Genomic DNA, 25,226 nt, shown 5'->3' with positions numbered 1-25,226 from the left:
ATTGATAGTTTGATTTGATGGTTTGATGGCAATACCTTAAACTATAAGAGAATGATTGATCAGTTCAGCTCAGAATTCTTTAGTCTCATTGTACAAGGGATGAATCCTGAACGTGGATTAATGCCAAATCCATGGGCAGGCTAGGAAGTACTTTTTCCCTTAAAGGCTTAAACCACTAAATTGAATCAAATTAAACTGAAATTGACAGTTTGATTTGAACTGAACTTAGAAAGTGGTTGGGTTTAGAATGAAAAGATTGTTTTGCAAGCAATTCCGTGAATACTAGAAACCTTAACCAATTTTGATGTTTATATAGCATATCAATTAGGATGATTCAATGATTTTATGGTGAATAAAAGACTATTAAGTATTATTTATGCTGGTATATATGTTTTTAAACTTTCTAATTGTGTTTAGTCCAAAATAGTTCCATTTGATCGGGTCTAAAAAAATTTCCAAACTTCGCCAAACTGAAATGAAAAATATCCTCTGAGAAAGTTCATGTAGTTTGTATGACTTTGACTTTGTTTGGAACGTGAAATACGGTCTGAGAAATTTCAATGTAAATTGGGCTTGTTTCAAGGAAATTATTGGAGCAGAGTTTCCAAGTATTGTATCACTTGTCAACTTGTGATTTGCCCTTACACTGTTTTTTATTGGATTGGATTGGAAATAAGAAAGACACAGAAATTTGTATTAAAGAATTTGACAGAAATTAGTTTCATTTGATCAAAGCTTTAAGATTTATCCCGAGTACCAAATCTACGATGGCCCTGGTAATACCCAAAACCAATTACCTGCAGGCAATAAGCCTAAGTTACCTAAAACCCATAACGACTTGAATTGGGGATCCATGAGGCCCACCATGAGAACTTGCCGTGCCTGGACCGGATCCATTGACTAGCGGAACCCATTGCAGTCCACACATTTTTCTTTAAAAAAAATGACACTTTTGTCTTACGTGGCCAAAGCCCAACTTATGGGGTATGATCAATAATTCGACATGAATACATGATCAATAAAAAAAACACTTATGAGGTTCAGTCAGCCCAATACATGATCAATAAATATAGTAACAAAATAATATAATTTTGTCATTAATAAGTAAACTAAATAAATTATTATTGCAACAATTTAGTATATAAACTAGCAAGAGAGCGCTTCCATTTACAAGGTACAAAGCTGCAGCATGCACACACGTAAAAATAAAAGAAAAAAAATAAAAAGAAAAAAATAAGTCTCATATTTGATTCCTCTCTGTAAGTCTCATATTTCTTAATTCTTGTTCATTTTGGACAAGAATGAATAATAATAGAGCATTTGGTTTAAAATTCTTGCCGTGGGTTTTAATTCTTTTTAAAGTGAAAAATCAGCCTCTAACATAAAAATTAAGGTAATTGACTGCAACATAAAAAATATTCATGTCCCATCTTGCTTATTTTCCTTCTTTAAAGAAACTCTATGTCAGTGGTCATAAACAGCCAACCTGCTAGGTCTATAAAATTACCACCATAAATGTTTGTTGGTGGATTACCGTTGAAACTTGTACCAATGGGCATTGATGGTTGGCTATCCACCAATGGGCATTGATGATTTTGGGCATTGGTGGAATGTATTTTATAGGAAAAAAATGTTTGGTTATCGCTACCCATTTTTTATTTTAAAATTTCATCTTAGATGAGAATGAGAGTTGAATCAAACATGGCTTAGATCGTTACTTCAGTCAGTAATAATTGAATCAAATTTCATCCTCACAAATCTAGTCTTCACACTGTCCTCGTAAAATTTGCAGTTGTGCACTCAGAACATCTCTATATTTGTATAATTTCATTAATGGGAAGATGTTCCCACTACATGGATGGAATTGTTGGAAGGACGGTGTGAGAACAAAATCCCAATTCACTCAAATGAGGACTTCCAAATTAACACCAGTATGGCCCTTGACAGGGGTAAGAATGTCATGGAAAGTGGGATACTTGAATGAGTTAAACACGATAGATGAAGAGAATATGTAAATCATTTTGCATGCAAACAACTAACCACAGAGTAACAAAACCTAAAAATTAAACTCATGACCAATCAATGTTTATCATCCAGATTTTAACTAATCAACTGATGCCATGCATTCATTGTAATTCATGTGGGCTTCTCATTGGTCAACTTCTTCAGGTATCATTTGTTTCTAGTTGACAAGGGATTAGATAAGATTGGATCAATGATCCATCCACCAATGTCATGATGGTTGTGTATTCCCTCGAATATATAAAACTCAATTAAACAAGCATATCAGAACCTCAACCAGATTAAGAATATGGTTTACAGAACACAAGTTCTCGATCGATCTGTAATCAAGAATATGGTTTCAAACTACATGTTCTCGTTACATATCTAAATCACATAAATATGGAAATAAATAACCAAAAATAAGGTGGGAAACATCATCCATATAACTAGCATTTGGAGGATAGATCAGTTTTATTTATTATTTATTTATTATTTATTTTTTGTTTTTTTACCAGTGTGTATCCTTGGACGATTAGCAATTTGGTGTTGCATTTGGAGGAGAGTCAATTGGACTATATTTGGTCCAATCCAATCCAATCCAGTCCAATGGATGATTTATAACCCATTTGATATTCAATGGATGATTATTATAGGCTAAATAATCAACTTCCATTTAAAAGAATTATTTTTTGAGTTAATTAATCAAGTAAATTACATTTTAAAGTAAATATTATTTACTTCATCAACAATAAAATAATTAATATCTGAAATGTAAAATTACATTTAATTATAATTATTAACAATTTTTTTTGAGAAATGATATGATTATTAACAAAATGCCATTATAAATGATAAAAGCATTAATAAAAATCATCCCATTTTAAATTTATTCAATAAGAAAATTTAATTATAATTACACGAGTATTTTGGACATTTTCATGCCTCTTGTTAGAGGATTTTACATAAAAATGGGGTTGACTTGCAACTATGTCAAGAAGTTTAGGGGAGGTGATTGCAATTACTAAACTTCAGGGGAGGTTTAAGCAACGGTCAAAAACTTCAAGGGAGGTTTCAGCAATTACCATGGTTTGCTTTCCAATTATTGAACAAAAAGAGGGATTTTTTGTGTATTTTCCCTAACAAACATTAAATTGGAATGTTAAATAACATTTTTGCCATTGACTTGTTTTACCATTATGAAAAAAAAAGGATTTTTGTGTCTTTTTAGTAATAAGCATTAAATGAGAAAGAAGAGTTATTTCTTAATAAATAGAGGTGTAAAATGGGCCATGGATTGGCATGACACAACCTGCTTGCGGCCTACACAAAATGCAGGTTGTGTTGTGCCGGCTTGTGAGCCATTCCAGGCCGTGCCTCCCTCCTCTGGAATATTTTTACTATATTTTTGTATTTCATGTAAAGCGGTTAGTTCATGTATAAATAGGGGCTTACCCCTATGAGTGTTGTGTGTAATTCTACGTTAAATGGAGTACATGTATGGCTTAAGTGGATATATCGTGTGTTTATGTTTGTATCTTTGTGTGTTTTATATTAGTGATATGCATAATTATTTTTAGTTATAGCGTTGCACACGTCACCGCCACATAACAAAGAATGATCAAGGATACATTGCCATCACTAAAAAAGAATGGGCACACACACATACAATTGATCGATGATATGAATTAGTTAAATGTCCATAATATCGCATTGGGACAAAGGTGGTTGGGTTACAAAAACAACAAGACCCAGGATGCTTGCATTCATACCAAAAACAACACTTTCACCTTCTAACTCAGAGACACATTCCACTGCAACTTGAAGCCTCGCATCAAATTAAGCAGAAGTATTAAATTGCTCCATTGCTGAAAACTATTAAATTGCTCTACCTTCTCAGCCCCTGTAGACCATCGCTTCAGGAAACAATAACTTCTAAAACCATTCACCCGAAATGGGCTTTCCTTCACAATCCTCATGGCCTCAAACTTGAAGGGGAAGATGAAAAGAAATCTCCCTCCGGCTAATCATCGGACTTTAGGGCTGGGATGCCCTACCCAGTAACTTTGAGTAGTCCACCTCCCTCCACTTCAACAACCAAGCTACAATCTATAAATTCACATGTATTGCAATAATCCATAACTTCATATCAACTCTATTGGCTCAGTTGTAGCTGGTTCTAGCCAAAACTTGAGATCTGTTCTTGCCTTCGCCTGATTGGGATCATGAACATATATAGTAACAAGTGTTTGAAGTTGATCCAAGGGATCATGAAATTCAAGATAGCTTGTGATGACCAAAATTTGTGCAAGGGATCATTAATAGGGGTGTGATCAATCTAGCTAGCTTTAATCAAGTTTGATGGTAATTGAGTTTGAATCTTATGATGTGCTAGATTAGTTTTTGAACCCGAAGTCAACCAAGAAAATAGTAGGCTCAAGATCTTGTAAGTCTGGCTATATATGATACATTATGCACAATTCGATTATGAAAAGCTATTTTTTTTTCTTTTGAATATAGGTTGGAATAATTTATGTGGCACTTTTTACCCTCTTGGTCTCTCTCTTTTAGGGAAAAAAAGATATTTGTCCCATTACACACGATGAGATGATAACCAATACAACTGTTATGTGAGACCAACATGTATAACCTCTTAACAATAGGTGTTCAAAAATCGATTGGAAGGTCAAATATACTTATATCCAAATTTTATTTATAAGATTAATCTTGTCAATTGGATTTAGAATATTAATGGTGCAAATGCATTGGATTATCAAATTAGTAAATGAAACAAAATTATTAAAGTAATATTATATGTATATATATGATGGTGTGCGATCTGGACGCTCCTAGCTGGAAGATGATTTGGAAGCTGGTTGCGTAGCAAGATAGTTCAAACTACAAGAAAGCAAAGCTTAGAGAACCCGGGGTGGTTAGCCCAGCGAGGTCACTCTGATGCTTAAGTCAGTATATGTTGTCTAGGTTGCGAGTTGAAGGCTTAAGTTTAGATAGAGCTAGTAAGCAAACAATCACGCGAACCTTGTTCTTGGGGGTTAAAGCTCTTATATAGTTGAGCTGCCGTGCATCTCATGAAATGGCTCTGAAATCCTAGGCCCGGGTAGTTGGGATCCATTCCGTTTTAGAGGGAGAGTAACGTACCAGTCAATGAAGTCTATCATTACCTTCTGATCCGGGCGGGAAGAGGATAAGGCCTACGGTTACATGGCATGTTCCCGAGTAGTTCAAAGTCCATTGAGAAGCTTCTAGAGTCGATTACGTGTGCCAAAGTGACTTTTGGTTCCGAGGTGCTTGAAGACCCGAGCTCCCGATCTGCTGACAAGGCTCTCCTCGCTGAGTTGTCATCCTGTTGGTAGGTCGCGTCTACATGTCCTTCACTTACTAGGTCGGGCCAAATCACCCCTCATCAATTGCCCCTCACTCCCCGTGCCAGGGGTCCTGACCCAGTGCGGGGACTTCATGACGAGCCCAAGTGGATTTGGCGTGATGTCTAGATGCTACAAAGGGAGGCTTTTCGGTCGGACTTGTAGGACCGCTTGGCTCAACTAGGAAATGACCAAGATCGCATATTGAGTACGTGCGGACGTCGCGCCGCTTATAAACTCCGCCGACGTCAAAGCGCGCGCTTAACCGATTTCAACCTCGGGTAGCGTGTAGCCGATTTTCATGGGAGCCATTGGATCATGCAGATCTCGACCGTTGAACCTCGGTTATATTGGCTATAAATAGGGGCTGAAGGGCCCATTTTTCTTGCCATAAACTGCACGATCGAGTTCCTTGATGTCACGTTCAAATCTCTCAGCTCGGTGTCATCTGTCCTTGTGTCCGAGGTCATCCCATTTTCTTCACGGTGAGTTTGCCTTCCCTTGCTCTGTTGTCTTTTTCCTTCTTAGTCCAACATGTCTAGTTGTAGCATAGATAAGCTTCTTGATGGGAGCAATGAGTCCGTCGGGACCGAGGTGGGTAACTTGGCCTATGTTGAGGAGTTCGGTTCTGTTGGGGCACATACTTTGGTAGAAATTCCAGACTTCACTTCAGAAAGGGCGGACACATCGGGTCAAAACCGCGAGGTTTCCGAACAAGGGACGTCAACCTCGCATCCTAGCCGAAAGCCAGATCGCTTTGGTCCTTCCACCATGACTACCGAAAGGTTGCAGTCTCTAGCTTCCTACTATTATTTTTCTACCGACAACATATTCAACATTCCCTTGGGTCAGTACCCTTGGGATCACGAGTCAGACGAAATAGCTATTTGCGAGGAGCAGCTCGTAGCAAGACTTTGTTTCCCACTTCACCCCTTCATCGTAGATGTTCTCCAATTTTTTAATGTCACCATAGACCTGCTCCACTCGAACTCTATACGATCCATTGTCGGAATTATCTCTTTATTTCATGCATACAATAAACCCTTGAACCTCGAAGTGTTTAGTTCATTGTGCGCTATAAAGAAGAACTCAGCCAACGTTTTCAAGGATGAGAAGTACAGCTACTACATTTCTCCTCGACCAGGGTACAAGGTCTTGCACGGGTTCCCCAACAAGGTACCGGCCTGGAAAAGGTGGTACTTCGTGGTTTGTGTAGCCAAAGGGTGGCCAATGTCGACAAAGTGGAGGACGACCATTACTGACCCCGGGGTCCATCTGGATAATGAGACTTTGGCAATGGTTTGATCCTGGGTTGACCTTAACCTACAGCTGGCAGACTTTCTATCCGAAGAGAAGCTCATACAAGTCGGGCTGAGTCCTCCAAGTAGGTCGTCACACCGCTACACACACATTTTTTCTTCCTTGTAGCTCATATTCGTGACTAACTTGTTTGTTGCTTGTTGTAGGAATCATGGAAGACATCCCCGCCGATGAACTCTTCGGTACCATGAAGTGGGGCAAGAAGAGGAGGGCTTCCAAGAAATCTCATCCTCAGGAGGTTGCCGCCACTACTACCGAACTCCCTTCTGCTTCCGAGCCCACATGTCCTCCCGTCATTGACTTGGTTAAGGAAGACCAAGGCAGGGCTTCTCTGCATCACACGCCCGAGGAGACTCCAGGTCCCGAGCTCTAGTCTACGTAGGCTGGGGATGTTGACCCCCACATGCGGAAGAGCATCATGAATGCAAAGTATGGTCTCCTCAAGAGCAAGGATGTGGTCTTTGTTGAGGAAGTAACACAATGGGTCGAGCTACTGGTGGGTCAGCTCGGGGTGAGAGCAGCTCATCATGTCATGGTGGTACGTATCTAGTACTTAGTTAATTCCTTCAATAGCTACTTCACTATGTGGTACTAAATTTTGATTTCCTTCCTTGATAGGCGAACTCTACTATCCCCTCCCTAGTTCGTCAATTTGAGGTGACCCTAAAATGGGCTATGGAGGCCGAGGACTTTTCTCGGAAAGCTCACACCGATCTGAACTTAGCTCACGACAAAATCAACAAGCTGCAGAAGGACACTCGAGCTTAGAAGGAGTCGCTAAAGATGTTGATGGCGGAGAAGGATGAGCTACAAAAGAAGAATGAGGACCTCGAAGTGCTTCTGAAGGAGCGAACTGACATCCTGCTTACGGCGATGAAGGAGGCCAAGGTCAAGGTCATCGAGGAGTAGAAGTCTTCGGTGGAGCAACAAAAATTGTTGGTCGAAGCCGGGGTGGTGGGCTACCGCAAGGGCTTCAAACTTAGAGGTGGTTGACCCGGAGAAAATTCCCCGATCTCAACCTTAGTGCCATCACAACATCCAAAATCACCAAGAAAATGGCCGCGAAAACCGCTAAAGATCCAAACTCTGAAAAGGAGAGCGATGAGGACCTCCTTGGTGATGAGACGGCGGAGGAGGAAGGAGGAGATGGTTCTACTGAGGATCATTTGGAGACCGACCAACCTGCCGATGCTGTCGATGCTTCTGTTGGGGATGAGGAACCCCAGATCGATTGATGTAACTTGCCTCTTTTCTTTGACCCCCTATATATACGTGATATGTCGAGCCTTCGAGCTCGGTTGATTAGTTGTAGCCTCTTTTTCTTTCTTTTCTTTTTTTTGCTATGTACTTCGAACTTCTCACTATTAATGAAATGCAACAGTTTAAGAAATCTTGTGTGCAAAATTTTTCTAAGTGTAGATTACTCCCGAAGTGCTGAGCTGATGAGCTAGGCCTGAGTGGGAATAACCCAATGTTGCTATACGCCGAAGTGAACAGACATTGTAGGGTATATACCCGACCTATCTCTGCATGAGCTACCTTTTACTTACCCATGCCAAAGCGACTGGGTTTTTTGGTTGCCTATGCCGAAGCGACTAGGTCTTAGAATGCCCATGCCGAAGAGGCGATTGTGTCCTATCATGCCTATGCCGAAGAGGCGACTAGGACTTATTTGCCCATGCCGAAGAGGCGAATGGGTCTTATATTGTGCCAAGGTCTTTTATCAGCTCGACACTATAGCCCTTAGGCTCTAGGAGTGACTTACGGTCCTCTCTCTAGCTCGACGTCCTTTTGACTAGCTCGATGGTCTCGTGGACTTAGTAGATTCTTGGTTGCGTTGGAGTTGCGAGCTTATAGGTAGTACTTTCTTAGGTTGTCAACATTCCAAGCTCGAGGTACTTGCCTTCCTTCCATGGTCTCAAGCTCGTACATGCCTTCTCCGAACACTCGTCTCACCCAGTACAGACCCTCCCAGTTCGGTCTGAGCTTACCCACGCCAGGCTCGGGTACCATCACCTTACGGAGGACCAGGTTGCCAACATGAAATTGTCGTTTCCTCACTTGGGCGTTATAGTACCGAGCTACTCGCTATTGGTAAGCCGCAGTCCGGATATAGGCTAGGTCGCGTACTTCTTCAATCAGGTCCAGGTTAGTATGGAGTTCATCATTGTTTGCCTCCTCATTGTATGCTTCAAGCTACAACGCCGGTACTTTAATCTCCATCGGAATCATTGCCTCCGTCCCATACGTGAGGTTGAAGGGTGTTTCACCGGTCACAGTCTTGATGGTAGTTTGGTAGGCCCAAAGGACACTGGGAACCTCATCCACCCACAACCTTTTATCTCGTGTCAAGCAAACTTTTAGCCCACGGAGGATCACCCTATTCGTCACTTTGGCTTTTCCGTTCGCCTGCGGATGTGCAACGAAGTGAAATTTGCTGAATCTCCATCTCGGCACATTAGTTCTGGAACTTGATGTCCTCAAACTGCTTCCCGTTGTCCAATATCAGCACCTTGGACAGTCCAAAATGACCCACGATACTCTTCCAAAAGAAGTTTTGCATGTTTTGGGTTGTGATGTTCACCAACAGTTCGGCCTCCACCCACTTCGTGATGTAGTCCATCTTCACGACCAAGAACTTCCTTTACTCGATTGTTGGTGGGAATGGACCAAGATGTCAATTCCCCACTGTGCGAAGGGCCATGGGTTAGTCAGGTACTTTAGATAGGCGGAAGGCTGATGATGGATGTTGGCATGCCTCTAACATCTATTGCATTTCTTAACGAGCTCGAGTGCATCCGCCTTCATAGTGGGCCAGTAGTAGCCCTACCTTAGTGCTTTTTTGGGTGAGCGCTTTGCCCCCCAAGTGTCCTCCACATACCCCTTCATGGATGTCGCAGAGTATGAACTCGGCCTTTGAGGGTCGCAAGCAGCGTAGGTAGGGGAATGTGAAAGACCTCCTATACAACCATCCATCTACAAGGATGTACTGGGCTGATTGACGCTCTACCCTCCGAGATACTTTGCACTCTGCTGGTAGGGTCCTGTGGAAAAGATAGTCGATGAGCGGGTCTTTCGAGATCGGTTCTGCTTACAACACAAGAGCAACCTCGTCTGCCCCCTGAGAATGCTAGGCTGGGGCAAGTCTTCTATGTACACGATTCTCATGGTATTGTCGCTGGTACTTACCAATCATGACAAGACATCAGCCTTAGCATTCTCGGACCTCGCTCTCTGCCTAATGAAGTAAGAGCAAAAGCCCGGTAAGATTTCTCTGACCTTGGCTAAGTAGGCTACCATGGTTGCGTCGCGAGCTTCGTAATTTCCGTTGATCTAGTTGACCACTAGCTATGAGTCATTGCACACTACGAGGTGCATAACACCCATCTCTATCGCTAAGTTGAGCTCGACAATTAGTGCCTCGTACTCCGCCTCAAATCCGAACTGGAGAGGGTACTCTAGCTTCACCTCGCTCGAACCATACAGTACTAGTCCAACACCACTTTCTCGCAGGTTAGACGAGCTGTCTACATGGAGGATCTAGGACTCGTTGTCCCAGGTCGGTCCAACCCTGGCCAGGACCGGTGCTGCACTGGTTGATGCCTCCGATGTGTTAGTGGGTTTAGTCAGTTCTGGGGCTGGTGTGCTAAATGTACACTCTGCAATGAAATCCACTAAGACTTAGGCTTTGATCGCTGGACGTGGCTCGAATAGGATGTCGTACTCGTTTAGCTTGATAGACCACTTTGTCAATATCCCTGACACTTCGGGCTTAAGTAGGATATGCCTCGGAGGTGTGTTGGTGAGGACGACAATGGTGTGGGCTTGGAAGTACGGGTGTAACTTCCGAGCTGCTACCACTTGCGCATACGCCAGCTTCTCGATGTCGGGGTATCTAGTTTCTACATCCTACAAAACCTTACTTACATAGTAGACGGGTCATTGGACCCAACCTACTTCTCTGATGAATACCGAGTTAACCACCTTGTCGCTTGTAGAGAGGTATAGCATTAGTTCGTCTCCTTCCTTAGGCCGGGTCAAAATTGGAGCGGTACTTAGGTATCTTTTCAGCTTGTCAAACATGAGATAGCACTCTTCGGTCCTCTCAAAGTCTTTGTTCTTTTTTATTACTTTGAAGAAGGATAGGCACCGACCCGTTGATTTAGAAATAAACCGGTTTAGAGTAGCTACCCGGCCTGTTAGCCTTTGAACTTCCTTTATTTTTTGGGGCGATCTCATATCTAAGATGGCGTTAATTTTATCTGGATTGGCTTTGATGCCATGTTGGTTCACTATGTAACCAAAGAATTTTCCCGATGTGACCCAAATACACACTTGTCCGATTTTAGCTTCATATTGTAATTCCTTAGAATTTGAAAAACAATATTTAAATCATCAACTAAAGAATTAGAAAACTAGGTCTTCACGACCATGTCATCAACATAACATTCTATTTTATTGCCAATCAAAGGCTCAAAAATCTTGTTTACAAGTCGTTGGAAAGTTGCTCCAGCGATTTTCAAACCAAAGGGCATGACTTTATAATAGTACAGCCCGAGTTCGCTTACAAAAGCAGTCTTGTCCTGGTCAGTTGTGTCTATCCAAATCTGGTTATAGCAGGAGTAGGCATCTAGGAAACTTAGCAACTTGTGCCCCGAGGTTGCATCTACTAGGTGGTCTAGTCTGGGTAGGGGAAGCAGTCCTTCATGCAGGCTCTGTTCAGGTCAGTGTAGTCGACGCACATGCGCCACTTGCCATTGGTTTTCTTCACCGGCACGGGGTTGGTGACCTAGCTCGGGTAATGGACCTCCTTGACAAAGTCTACGGCGAGGAGATTCCCGACCTTCTCATTGACTACCCTCCACTGCTCCGGGGTGAGGTTGCGTTTTCTTTGTCTTATTGTCTTGACTAAAGGGTCCATGTTCAATTTGTGAGTTATCACACTAGGGTCGATTCTGGGCATTTGTACTGTAGACCAAGAAAAAACATCTAAATTATTGAGTAGAAAACTTACTAGTTGTGTCCGGAGCGGTTTGCTTCTCAGGGCACTGATCTGGAGAGTCTTGGTCAGCTCAGTCTCAGAAACCAGTATGTGAATTGTCTCCTCCGTCGGGGCAACTCGCTCCTTGGTGTAGTCCGCTGGTTGCTCTAGCTCGACATCTTCCACCAGCTTTGCCTTTCCCTTTAGGGCAACCATGTAGCAGTTATGGGACTCAAGCTAATCGCCTCATACAACCCCTACTTCATAATCAGTCGGGAACTTCATTGCCAAATAATAGGTTGGCACTTTTGCACGTAGGACGTGCGTAATGGGATGACCTATTATTGCGTTGTAGGGGGACGGAGCTGCGACCACCAGGAAGGTATGCTTGAACCGCACATTGTTCGGTCATGTGCTCGCCTCCACTAGTATTGTAACTCGGGAAAGGGGTCTGACTTCCTCTCTACTGAACCCTACCAGGGGGTATCCGCCGGCTTCAAGTCGCTCTGCTGCAGTTGTAGCTTGTTGAAAGCTCCTTTGAAGAGGATATTGGCCAAATTGCCTGAGTCCACCAAGATCTACTTCACTTCGAAGTCGTTAATCTTGAGCTTCATGACAAGGGCATCATCGTGAGGGTACTGAATCCCGTGTGCATTGTCCTCGGTGAAGTAGATGAGTTCTTCTAACCGAGGTCGCTTTGGCGGGTTTTCGACTTCATGCTCTAGTTCGCGGACTGAGGCCTTCCTTGATGCTGCTGTGCACCCCGCTACGATGGATTCTCCAGTGATCATATTGATCACTATGGATCGGTATCTCTTTTGGCAGTTACCGAGGTGGTTGTTTGTTCTACCTGCTGGTTTTTGGGGCGTCTCTCCTTTGATCTCCCTGTCGGTCCCCCTGCCCTTTCTCCTCGTGCAGGATGTAATTCTTCAGGTATCTACGATGAATGAACTCCTTGATCTTGTCGCGGAGGTTCCTACAGTTCTTCGTGCTGTGACCATGGTCCTTATGGAAGTGGTAGTAGACATTTGTGTTCCTGGTCGTTGGATCTCCCCTTAGCTTGGGTGGCCACCTGACAATGGAGGAGTCCTTGATGGCCTTCAAAATCTCTCCTCTTTTAGCATTAAGGGGAGTGTAGTTGGTTCTTTCTACAGGGGGTTCCTAGATCTCCGACCCGACCTGTAGCTTTGGGAGGGGGATTTACTCCTTGAGCACATGGACTTGCTTCTTCTCCTGCTCAGGGACTTACTCTTTTTCCTTTCTTTTTCTTATCGTTGCTCGTTCCTTCATCTTCCTTTTTTCTCTTTTCACTTGGCTGGTTTTCTGCCTTCTAGTTAATTTCTTCTTCTGTGCTTATGAATTGATCGGCCAGCTTGAGGAACTCGGTGATGGTCTTTGGCTTGTTCGCTATAATGTGCCACTTGAACTCTTTATGAGTAATTCCTTTCTTCGCTGTGGTGAGGCGAACTACTGGATTGAGGTCTGGTATCTACAAACATGTTTATTGAAATGTTTGATGTCGCTCCGGATCGACTCTCCTTCCCTTTGCACCACGTTTAGAAGGCTCTCCTATAACTTCGGGCCCTTCTTATTGGTGATGAAGTGGGCGGTGAACATATTCGCAAACTGTGCCCAGCTTTTGATGGAGCCCAGCACGAGGTTCCTGTATCAGGTCTGAACTACGCCTCTAAAAGTGGTGGAGAAAGCCACGCACATACATACTTCGTCGGCCCCGACGAAGTGCATCTGGAACTGAAATGCATCCACATGATCATTGGGGTCAAGCGTCCTGTCGTACTTGTCCAACGGAGGGACTTTAAAGTCCTTCGACATTGGGGCCGCTAGGAGCTCGAGTGATAGGGGACGACTGACTCAACAGAGCAGATGCTGTTCTCGTAGCCACCAAGCTCATCTCTTCTCTTTCCTTGCTTCGTTCAATTGGTTGGCTGTGCTTCGTCGGCGGGATGTTCATGGTTGAGGAACGACAAGTCTTGTGACACCACCGCTGCTATTTCTTTGCCAGCTTGCCGTTGGTGCTGCTAGCTTCAATTTGATATGGCACTTCGATCCTGGTCCGCTCCCACTCCCAAACACTACCGCGAGGTGGATCAGGGTTCCTTCTTGTTGACTCCTCCTAATTACGAGGCCACCATTGGCTGTTGTGGGGCATTGAGGGGGCTTGCCATGAGTCTGTGCCTCGGTCCCCGAGCTGGTTATCATCTCTTCGTGACCCGTTGTTCTCCGATTGTGAATGATGTTGCTGATTGGCCCTATCGGGTTGACTGGCTTCAGGCCTATCCCTTGGGTTCCCCCTCTAAGAGACTTGGGGAGTGTGTTGTCCGTCCATCCTACCTAGAGGTGGGGTCTGGTCCCTGGGAGGGACTGGTTCCTACGAGGTCCCCTCACCTCGATGGGGAGATCGGTGGACGTTTTGCTTGGCCCTGTGCTAGTGCTGGTTCTGATTCTGCCCCTAGTACTGACCTGTATGCCGAGGGGGAATCGGTTGCCGGTTCGGGTGTAGTGGTGGAAACTATTTCTAGTACTGCTGGTGGAAGTAGTACTATTGAAACTTCTAGAACTGCTGGATCTGTTGCATTTGGATCTGTATCGTCCAGACGCTCTAAACAAAATCGTGGAACTGCGAATGCTCGACCCCAAGAGGGATCACAAAGGGCTTCGAGAAGGTGGTGCTCACCTAGGGGAGCAGGACATTCACCTGCGGGGTGGTCTGTGGCACAAAAAGTATTGGGACCCCCGAAACTGTAAGGGGGATGGTGAACAACCTAATGGTCACCGAGGAACCTTGGGGGAGAGTAGCTTGTTGATCTTGCCCCCCAGTGACATTCATATCGATACCCTTTCCGTTGTTGCTAGAAGAGGCCATTGAGAGTGAGGTTACGTTTGAGGTAGAGGATGGCCTTTTGACTGTGTTCCCATATGACGACGCCAAATGATGGTGTGTGATCTAGACACTCCTAGCTAAAAGATGATCTAGAAGCTGGTTGCGTAGCGAGTTGGTTCGAACTGCAAGAAAGCAAAGCTCAGAAAACCCGGGGTGGTTTGCTTGGCGAGGTCGCTCTGAAGCTTAAGTTAGTATATGTTTCATAGGTTGCGAGCTGAAGGCTTAAGTTTAGAGAGAGCTAGTAAGAAAACAATCGTGTGTACCTTATTCTTGGGGGTTAAAGCCCTTATATAGTTGAATTGCCATGGATTTCACGAAATGGCTCCAGGATCCTTGGCCCGCGTAGTTGGGATCGGTTCCGCTTTAGAGGGAGAGTAACATACCAGACAATAAAGTCTATTGTTACCTTCCGATCCGGGCGAGAAGAGGATAAGTCCTACGGTTATGCGGCTGATCTTGAGAAGTTCAGAGTCCATTGAGAAGCTTCTAGAGTCGATTAGGTGTCACTTCGGCACACGTGTGCCGAAGTGATTTTTGGTTCCGAGGTGTCTGAACACTCGAGCTCCTGACCTGTTGACAAGGCTCTCCTCGCTGAGTTGTCATCCTGTTGGCAGGTCGCGTCCACGTGTCCTTCACTTACTAAGTCGGCCCAAATCACCCCTCGTCAATATATATATATAGATAGATAGATAGATAGAGAGAGAGAGAGAGAGAGAGAGAGCTGAAAGTGACTTTGGATATAACGAAAATAAAATTAAAATAAGGATAAATTGTTGAAACATCCCATGAAGTTTGATGATTGCAATCACCTCCCCTGAACTTTCTAACATAGTTGCAAGTAGACCCCTTTATTAGAATCTTCTAAAAAGTAGCATTAAAATGTCCAACATACCTATTTAGTTACTTTTGACCAAAATTTTTATTTTCTAAATTTTCACCTCATATGAATGGCTAGCCCAAACCTTTCAAATCTCTTTTTTGAAATATATTTTTTTCCCAAAATTTCCCTTCATATCAATCACTCAAAGATAAAGCTACAACTTTAAATTCTCTTTTTTTTGTTGTTTGTAAAGTTTGTATTGTTTTTTTTTTAAATTTCTGTAGAAACCAGCCTTAGTAGTAATTGTATGGGTATTTTGAACATTTTCATGCCTTTTATTAGAGGATTCTAATAGAGAGGGTCTACTTGCAACTATCTCAAAAAGTTCAGGGGAAATGATTGCAATTACCAAACTTTAGGGGAGATTTCAACAATGGTCAAAAAGGTTTAGGGGAGGTGTTAGCAATTTAACCTAAAAATAATCAATGAAATTTTGATAAAAGTGGCTTTAGTTTGTAGGCTCAACTAATTAGAATTGAGGTTTTGAACCTTAATTCTTTGTTTCTTTTCCCTATTTCAATATGTTTCTATTTAATAATAATAAATCTAATTTATTATACTTATTTTTATTTAACATGATGAATATATAATATTATAAATGTACAAATTTTGTTATAAATTTTTATATTTTTATGCATTTTATCTATTTTTTTTATTTCATTATTTGATTTATGACGTGTTGAGTTTATCCATTCAACTTAAACAATTGAACCAATGACCTTCCATGCACCTAGGGCTCAATTTGGAAGGAGTACATATACAAATACAAATACATACAAAATACAAAGTTTTGCACTATACATATTTGTATTCATACTCCTTCCAAACTGAACCTACAGGGAAAAGTAGTTGAATTTCAGGATTGCTTCTTAAAACATTCCTTTAAATAATCACCAATATTAAAAATTAAGATATATTTATTGTTGGAAACACAATATGGTTGGACATACAAGCTGATCACTAATGACATAAAAACTAAACAAGAACTAAAAAGAACAACATAAAAAGATAACAATAAGGAAAAACACAACACTAACACTAACACTGACACTGAACTGAAAAGAAGAACCAACAAAAATAACAATAAGGGAAAACACAACACTAACACACACTACACTTCTCCTGTGCTTAATTTATTTGCCAACACTAACATTGAACTAAAAAGAAGAACAACAACATAAGAAGATAACAATAAGGAAAAGATGATACTAACACTACACTTCTCCTGCACTCACCTTTTTCATACACTATTCTTCTATATATGCTTCCATTTAGTGTGTTGCAGATGTGTCATCACATGAATGAATATTTACACACATGTAAGGAGACACCTATAGCAAACCGAATGAAAGTGTAGGAGAATGTTGGGGAAAACGGTGTAGCTAAGAGATCCAAATTTCTAGCCAATTATCTCGCATCATCCAGAGATAATATAACTTCATTCTTTAAGCTGTCAATTCCCATTGTAGAGCTTTCAATTTGAGAGTTCAAAGAAGATTCAAGCAACAAATGCACAGATTCTTCATCATATTTCTCTTTCACTACCCATGGGTGCTTACCAACTCCACATCCTCGTAAGTGGTCTAACGCCTCAACAACTTCTCTCATTGTTGGTCTCTCTTCCCCGTTCAATTGTAGGCAACGTTCTGCGAGCTCGACAACTCCTTGAAGTTGTGTATGATTTCCTCCATTCATTACTTCATCTTCTAGGATATCTAAGAGACGGTTCTGTTTCATTGATGAAACAAAATACTTTGCCATATTTTTCTGTTCTTCAGGCTTGTCATTAGAATAAATCATCTTTTCTATTAATAGCTCAACAAGGACAGCACCAAAGCTATAAACATCACTCTTGTCAGTTAATTGGCCTGTTTGCATATATTCTGGATCCAGGTACCCTAGAGTTCCTTGTACAAGTGTAGATAACTGCATCTGATTCAGGGGAACCAATTTCGAAGCACCAAAATCTGATACTTTTGCAGTGAATTTATCATCTAAGAGTATGTTCATAGACTTTACGTCTCCATGAATGATTGGCGGATCACCCGCTGAATGTAGATATGCAAGTGCTCTTGCAGCTTCTGCTGCTATTCTTAATCGATCCTCCCATGAAAACACAAACTTTTGTCTCCCATCACCATGGATACGGTGAAACAAGGTACCCCTTGTAATGAACTCATAAACTAAAATTGGAACTGGGCTATCTAAACAACAGCCCAATAGCAAGAATGACAATCTCATTTATGAATTCTTTAACTTGGATCTTGTTTGTCTCTTTGGATATTTTAATGGCAATATCTCTCTCGTTTGGTAATGTCCCTTTGTAAACTGTGCCATAACCTCCTTTACCAACAATTCGGCTTTCATTGTAATTCTTAGTTGCTTTTCTAAGTTCCTCTGAAGTAAATATCTTTAACTTTCTCTCACTATCGTCGCCATGCAAAGCAAGTAATTGTTTTAAAAATACACCTCCATTTTCTTGAAAGAATTTCTGTTTGAGTTTACGTTTTTGTGAAACCCAGCAACACCATGTAATACCAATGATAACGAACAACAACACGCATGATCCTCCACCTACATATACAAATCAATTTACAAATGAGTAAAATTATATATTTATGTATAGGAATTAGGCTGCTTAATTAGGTTATGAGTCGAGCTTTTCTACATATCCAACTCCATCCAATATGATTCCATTACAAATAGACTAGGTCCAATACAATCCAATGAATACTTTGGATCATTTTGGACTGACCCAATTTAATGTGTGAACCATCCAATCTGTTCAAATTGAGTGTAATTTAGATTGGGTCTAACCCAAACACTGCTCCATTGACACTCCTACTCTTATCTTTTGTCAATGGATCAGATAACTAGTTTAGTCTGACCAAATCCAATATAAATCCATTACATATGTATCAGATCCAATCCAATCCAATAAACACTTCCGACCGGTCCAATTCAATATGTCTTATTGGATCCTTCAACCCATTCAAATTGATTTTGAATCAGATTGGGTCCAATCCAATCCTTGTCCCATGCATGCATTGATACCCCTAACCATGTGTCAACCAATGTTTAAAAAACAAAAAATTACAAAATAGAAACATTTTTCCTCCAAGTTGTGGGTCAACAAGGTCAACCTCATCCAGATCAAATAGATGAATCTATGACATCACAATCAAATAATAAAAATATAAAAAATGGATAGAAAATACATAAAATATGCAAAAAAGAAATGAGGATAACCCAATGACAAAATATAAGAATGGTAAATAAAAATTATTGCTATTATTATTGATAAAAATGGCTAAAAATATAATAACATTAGATATATAAAGAGAATTGATGTTTAATTCATAACCCATTGACAAAATCGTAAAATACTTGGACCACTGGGTCTTTGACCAAGTCAACATCCTTTCTATTTGGGGAAAGAAATATCGCAATAATTGTATGTTCTGTTCATTCGCGGGAAATGTTTTCAATACAGGGCTATAGCGCGACTGCTGTGAGGTGGGTTGTTACTTGTTAGGAAAATTATGTCAATACTCAGTAGGAAATCTAGATTCATAAATGAGACCTGAAAATCAACTAAATGAGTGACGAATCAACTGCTCCAACCAGATAATTCAACATTAGAATGAAAACACTGGTTTCAATGTGTACTCCGCACTAGTCAGCTCATTCCAACCTTGGATAGGAGTTCTATTTGATTGGCAATAACTATAAAATTTTATGTTAACTTATTAAACGATGCTGATTCTTAGAATATTAGGCAAGGTTTTTAAATCTAAAATTTTCATAAATCTTCATGTGCAATGATAGGGATGGCAAATTTTCCCGTAAAACTAGGGCCTGGCCCAGCCCGCCCTGAACGGGACACGGATGGGATGTCCCGCCCCATTGCCATTTTTAAATAAGGAGACGGTTTAGAGTATTCTTTTTTCAATCACAAACAAACATGTAAAATATAAGTTTCTTATTGGGTTTTTCTCAAGGTTTTTAAAACCGAATTGGACAATGAACCAATCAGAAGGTCCAGTTTCTGGGTCAAACAGTCCAACTGTTTAGATTGAACGAATGACCTGTTCTGACAAAAAAATTAAAAAAATTAAAAACCGGACAAAACCGTTAAACAGTTCGAACAGTTTGAACACTCGAGTCATCGATTTACCAACTAAATTAACGGTTTTTGACGAAATAACAGTTATGGGGTAAAATGGATGACCGGTTCCTGGTTTTTCTGGTCCAATCGTCCAGTACAGCCCAGTTTTGAAAACCATGGTTTATCTAAACTCCTTCACTAAACGACCTAACCAGAAAACCCACCAGTTGTTGGGCAAAGGAAAACGATAATAGGTTGTATAAGATAATGTAGTAATTCAAACTGGAAATTAACTAGAATTCAAAAAAAAAGAAGACATGGATCTTTGAAAATTCATTCGGGGAACAAAACCTAGTACCTATTCATCACGTACAATTGGGATGAATTGCCCTTATGATAAAACTCCACTCAATCCCTCGGCATCATTTCTTACATATTAAACCAATGTTTTAAAAACCAACCTGAAACCGGAATCACTTTGGCCATCGATGCTTGGGTCAGCTGTTTGACTATCTGGTTTGAACGGATAGTCTATACTAAATTAAAATAAAAATGATTAAAATTTGTTATTTGGGTCAAACAAGTAAATGGTTTGACCACGCAGATCAATAGATAAAATCAGTGATATGAAGAACGGATTAAGAGTAAACCAAAACAATTACCACTTTGAATCTACTACTTATCTATTGTGAGGACCCATTACTCCATCCCAAATAAGATTACACTTAAACCAAAACACTTGAAAATTATTTTTCGAATTCAAATCCAATTAAATATTAAAATATTCAATTTGATTTAAATTCGACTAATTAATTATTTTAGGTAATTAATAAATATATAAAATAAATATTTTATTTATATAAAGTATATAAAAATATAAATTATTTATATAATTTAATTATTATATATATTATATAAAATATTTTAAAAATTTACATATTATTATAAAAATTAAATAATTAATCAAATTCGGATATTTATCAAATCGAATCAAGTCATATCTGAATTCGAATCTAATTAAATGTTCAGTATAAATAGGATATTCAAATTCGACCGATTAAATATTCGAATTATCCAAATTTAATTCGATTATGTCAAATCTCGAATTCAAAATCCAATTTTTGAATGACACCTCTACCAATAAGCTCTCTCATTGTCACGTGAAGTGTCGGTTGAACTTGGTTCATGCAGAGATGCCTCTGGCATATTTCTACTATTAGGAGTACAACTTTCGCGAGTTGCATCAGGTATATCAATCTAGACTGGCCTAACCTTAGGACATAAAATCTTGGGCTCAAGCCTAATGCAACCCAAGGTCAAGTCTTGTTAAAATTTTCAACCAAGGTTCAACCTGAACCGAAGACAATTTGAGTTGGGTTCAGATTTTGACCCAGCGTAAGAAGGTTGATCAGGTATGAGTGGGTTGGTCGGGCTGAATATGTTTTTATGCATTAATCATTTATTGGGTGTTATAGCCAAATTTAGGAATACAATAGACCGGAACTACGTACAAATCTATTATTGTGGACCGGTGTGGAATTTGTGGTTTTTTTTGAGGAAAGGTGTTTTGTTTGTGCTTGTTGGGTTAGTGGTAAAGAATTACTGTGGTCAGGTGGGCTGGTTTGGCTTAGTTTGGGCCTGATGTTTCACCTTGCGCTTTTAGGGCATGTCTAATTTCGGTTGGACCCCTTTGTAAATCTTTATTTTTTTTTTATAAAAAATTTTATCTGAACATAGAAAAATGTAGATTTGCTCTGTTTTAACATAGGCCAGTGTTCAAATCTTTATACTTAATTTTTAGGGTGAATTACAAACTGCGCGGTACTTTGGGGCCAAGTAATGACAATTAGCATCCCAAACTTTAATTTCTAATACCCCTATACTTTTAAAGTTTAGCACTTTGACCTTATTGTTATTAAGGTTGGCAATTTTGATTCCAACCCATTTTATCTACCCAATTCACTCGCATTGGAACCCACCAATTATATTAGTGGGTCAATATAGGTCAAGTAACCCATTAGGGTCAGTGGAAAGGGTCAGGGTGGGTTGGGTGGAGGGTGCCCATTAAGGACAAGATGGGTTGTATCAAAGTCAAGCATCTATTTATACTCGCCAAATCTTAAAAAACCTACAATTAAGTGACTCAAACATAGGCCTCCTAGCACATCCATATTTCATTTCAATTCCAAACCACCACGCCACATTTTATTTTGTGATTAAAAGTGAAATAGAAAAGATTTTATTAACTTTCGTGTTTACATGCAATTTTACAAAATGCACTTTTGCAAAAGTAGTTTTATAAAATAATTTTATGAAAACACATTTATAATAATGCCTTTACATGAAAGTGCTTTCATAAAAATACGTTTACACAAAAGCACTTTCATAAAAATACCTTTGCACGAAAGCACTTTTATAAAAATATTTTTACACGAAAGCACTTTTATAAAAATACTTTAACACAAAAGCACTTTTATAAAAATATTTTTACACGAAAACACTTTTATAAAAGTACTTTTATAAAAGTTATAAAAGTAGTTTTATACAAAAGCACTTTATGAGCGTACTTTTATGAAAAAACTTTTATGAAAGCATAAAAATACTTTTATGAAAGCACTTTTACACGAAAGTGCTTTTATGAAAGTACTTTTATGAAAGCACTTTTATGAAAACATAAAAGTACTTTTATGAAAGCATTATTATTTCGGGTATACAGGCCATCCTGACCCATTTTTGTATTTATAAGTGAGGGTAGGAGGGTCAGTATGAGTGAGGGTGGTTAAGGATCAATATGGAAGGGTCAAGTGGGTCAATATGGATGGGTCCGACAGGTTAAGGTTAGGGTGGGTTATGACCCTTTAATAAGGATTGATGATGGGTCATGATGGGTTGGTGGATCAATATGGGTGGATTGGTATTCAACCCTTACCCAACCTAACCCAAACCCACCCATTTGCCACCCTTAATCGTCAACTTTCCATCATTAACTTCAAAAACCATTTTATCATTTATGAGACCATTTCCAAAAAAAAAGGTTAAAATATAACAAAAAAGAGAAATAAAGGAAAAGTAAGAAATTGCTGAAAAATGAGGAAAAATAATATAAAATGAAGGGAAACAGGAAAATACAACAAAACACATATAAATAGAAAATTACAGAAAAATAAAACAAAGAAAAGGATGAAAAACCGAAATAATGGAAAATACAAAAAAAAAACTAAAGATTGCAAAAAATAAAAGAACTAAATGTACAACAAGAGACCACCTGCGTCAATATGCCTACTTTCATTATTTTGAATTTTGATATTTTCATATCTCAGTCCATCAAACAATGAATGAGCATTTTAGTAATTTCACCTTTATCATAAAGCCCATTAACGAGATACGGGCTAACTGCTGTAATCTGAAAGTTCATATAAGTGTCAGTACCACTAAAGTACAAGGCAGCAGTCTCTAATTTATCCAATTTTTATAAAAAAAATTATAGGTTGTAAATTAATAATAATAATAATAATAATAATAATAAAACCAAACGAAAACCCTAGACTTTAGGTCCGGGCCGAATTTCCTGTTCCAAGCCCAGACCGACCAAAAATTCAAGCTCAGCCTATACACAATATCGGATTGGACCGGGTCAACTCAGGTTGGTCCCACTAAGTTGCAGCTGTGGCCATCGAACATAGATTGCTCGGTAAATAGAAAAGATCAAGTCAAGTCAACTTGCTCGACTTGCTCAGAACAAACATTTTTGCCCTTTTCTATATAAATAAAAAATTATTTAAAAAGGAAAAAGAAGAGAGAAGAACAGATACAAGAAGAAAGAACAGACATTTTTGGCTTCACTGGGCTAGATAACGGGGGTAGCCCGTCCCCCATACCTATATAGAACACTCGAACCTGGTTCAGTAATGGAAAAATTAAAAAAGGGACTGGAATATAATTAAAATTACCTAAAGCAATCTCAGCTACTCGGCTTTGGTTTTTAATGCAGCCAGTACCAGATCCTCCCTTCAAGCCGTCGCCATGAGTCCCCTTGGGGCACGAGCAAGAGTAACTCCCCAGTGTATTCGTGCAAATATGTGTGCAGTTATTGTCTTCCTTACATTCATCGATATCTAATTCAAAGCCAGTCATTAATGGGGTTATCAGATCAGAGATGACAAAACGATGTATATATTAAATGATTAATTCTCAGTAGGATGAAATGAAATGAAATGAAAAAGTAAAAAGGATTTAAGAGATCTAGCTCATCATCATCACCTTGGCATCCTTGGGGTTGGGGTAGATAAGGGTTCCCCCGGTAACCTTTCTTACAATAACAATTATAGCCGCCGGCGGGGTTGGAGGAATCGGAGCAATCGGTGTTCTCTCTACATGCGTAGCTCGTCAGGCTCTTTATTGCATGCGAGCAGTTGTTGTTGGGGATTACCCAGTCCAGCACCACTGGAGTTACAGTAGCGTTGTCATAACGGAACGGAAGTCTCTTGGGGAGATCTGTGATGTCGGATGAGGAGAGGTTGAAGTTATTAAACCAATCTTGGTCAGCCAGGAAGGCGTAACTGCATGGATTGAAGTCCAACGAATAGCTGTGGTTATAAAAGCTGGAGAGGCTGACGTTAAACGTATCCAGACCATTTGGGATGGCAGTCTGGCAGCACCCAATGCCGGAACAGGAGCCGTTAATCAGAGTTTCCTTGCTTGAACAAAAAGAGATGCAGCCGCTCGTAAAAGAATGACCTGATGATGATGAACTCGACATGTAGGCTATGGTGTCGCAACCGATAGCTGTGAATTTGTTTCGAGTGCTCGAGAAGCTGAATAGATTTGCCAGTGTGATGGGTACTTTTGGGGGTCTGACAGAGATTCTGCCGGAGCTATTGTAACAGTCCATACCAATCCGGATGTGGACGGTGGTTTGGCCTTGTAACGAGATATTCAGGAAGGCTATGTTTCCTCCCTTGGAATCACGAAGCACTGGGGAGCCGAATGAAGTGTTACAGACGAATCGGAAATCTGAGTCTCTGAAGCACTTTGGATCGTTTCCAAGTCCAAAGGGATATGGGATGTTGACATTCCCACATTTCTCCTGGCAGCCATCCTTCGTCAAACTCAGAGAGGAAGTTGATGTCGCAGTCAGCCGGAGGATTACTAACACGACGTTAAGAATAGTTACAACCTTCCAACCCATCTCTCTCTCTCTCTCTCTCTTTGATGAAGAAGAGAGATATGCTGGTAGTTGAATAATACACGATATTTTAGAACTTTGGGTAAATTACAGAGACACCCCCAACTAGTACCTTGGGGTTGGGGGTGACAATCCGCTAAACAATTTCTTCCACATTTAGCCTTCTATAATTTCATTTATTATCAAAGTCTCCATACCCGTGTTAACAGGTGATTATGAAATTACCTAATTGCCCTATATATATATATATATATATATATATATATATATATATATATATATATATATATATATATATATATTATTTTTCTGCTTTCAAAGCAAAAGCAAAAAGAAAAAGAAATCAATTTTAAGTAATACCAAATGTTGATTAATGGCAAAGGTTGTATACTCTATCATATGGAAACTCTAGTATATTAGTTGGATGGATCAAAGACAATAATCTATTTATGGATACCATTTTTAT

General features: G+C 40.0%; 1 protein-coding gene and 1 pseudogene across 1 annotated transcript; both read right to left on the bottom strand.

Moving 5' to 3' along the window:
- Window positions 1–16,364: 16,364 nt before the first annotated feature.
- LOC148851879 (wall-associated receptor kinase 2-like) lies at window positions 16,365–24,891 on the bottom strand. Its single transcript, XM_088946967.1, has 3 exons — window positions 23,836–24,891; window positions 23,526–23,690; window positions 16,365–18,041 (listed from the first exon to the last, which is right to left on the bottom strand). Exons 1-3 carry the CDS (start codon window positions 24,761–24,763, stop codon window positions 17,668–17,670), a joined length of 1,467 nt encoding a protein of 488 aa, XP_088803093.1. The 5' UTR covers window positions 24,764–24,891; the 3' UTR covers window positions 16,365–17,667.
- LOC148851880 (putative wall-associated receptor kinase-like 16 pseudogene) lies at window positions 16,875–17,477 on the bottom strand (annotated as a pseudogene).
- Window positions 24,892–25,226: the final 335 nt, after the last annotated feature.

Source organism: Nelumbo lutea, chromosome 5 (assembly GCF_056320005.1).
Source record: "Nelumbo lutea isolate HS-2025 chromosome 5, American lotus-T2T, whole genome shotgun sequence".
NCBI lineage: Eukaryota > Viridiplantae > Streptophyta > Magnoliopsida > Proteales > Nelumbonaceae > Nelumbo > Nelumbo lutea.
This window is presented reverse-complemented; position numbering and strand designations above follow the sequence as displayed.

Excerpts from the sequence above, each read along its gene's own strand:
- LOC148851879 (XM_088946967.1), bottom strand. The coding sequence starts at position 24,763 with ATGGGTTGGAAGGTTGTAACTATTCTTAACGTCGTGTTAGTAATCCTC. Across the intron at positions 23,691-23,835 it reads CCAACCCCAAGGATGCCAAG|ATATCGATGAATGTAAGGAA; the intron begins GTGATGATGATG and ends GCTTTGAATTAG. Across the intron at positions 18,042-23,525 it reads AGTAGCTGAGATTGCTTTAG|GTGGAGGATCATGCGTGTTG; the intron begins GTAATTTTAATT and ends TTGTATATGTAG.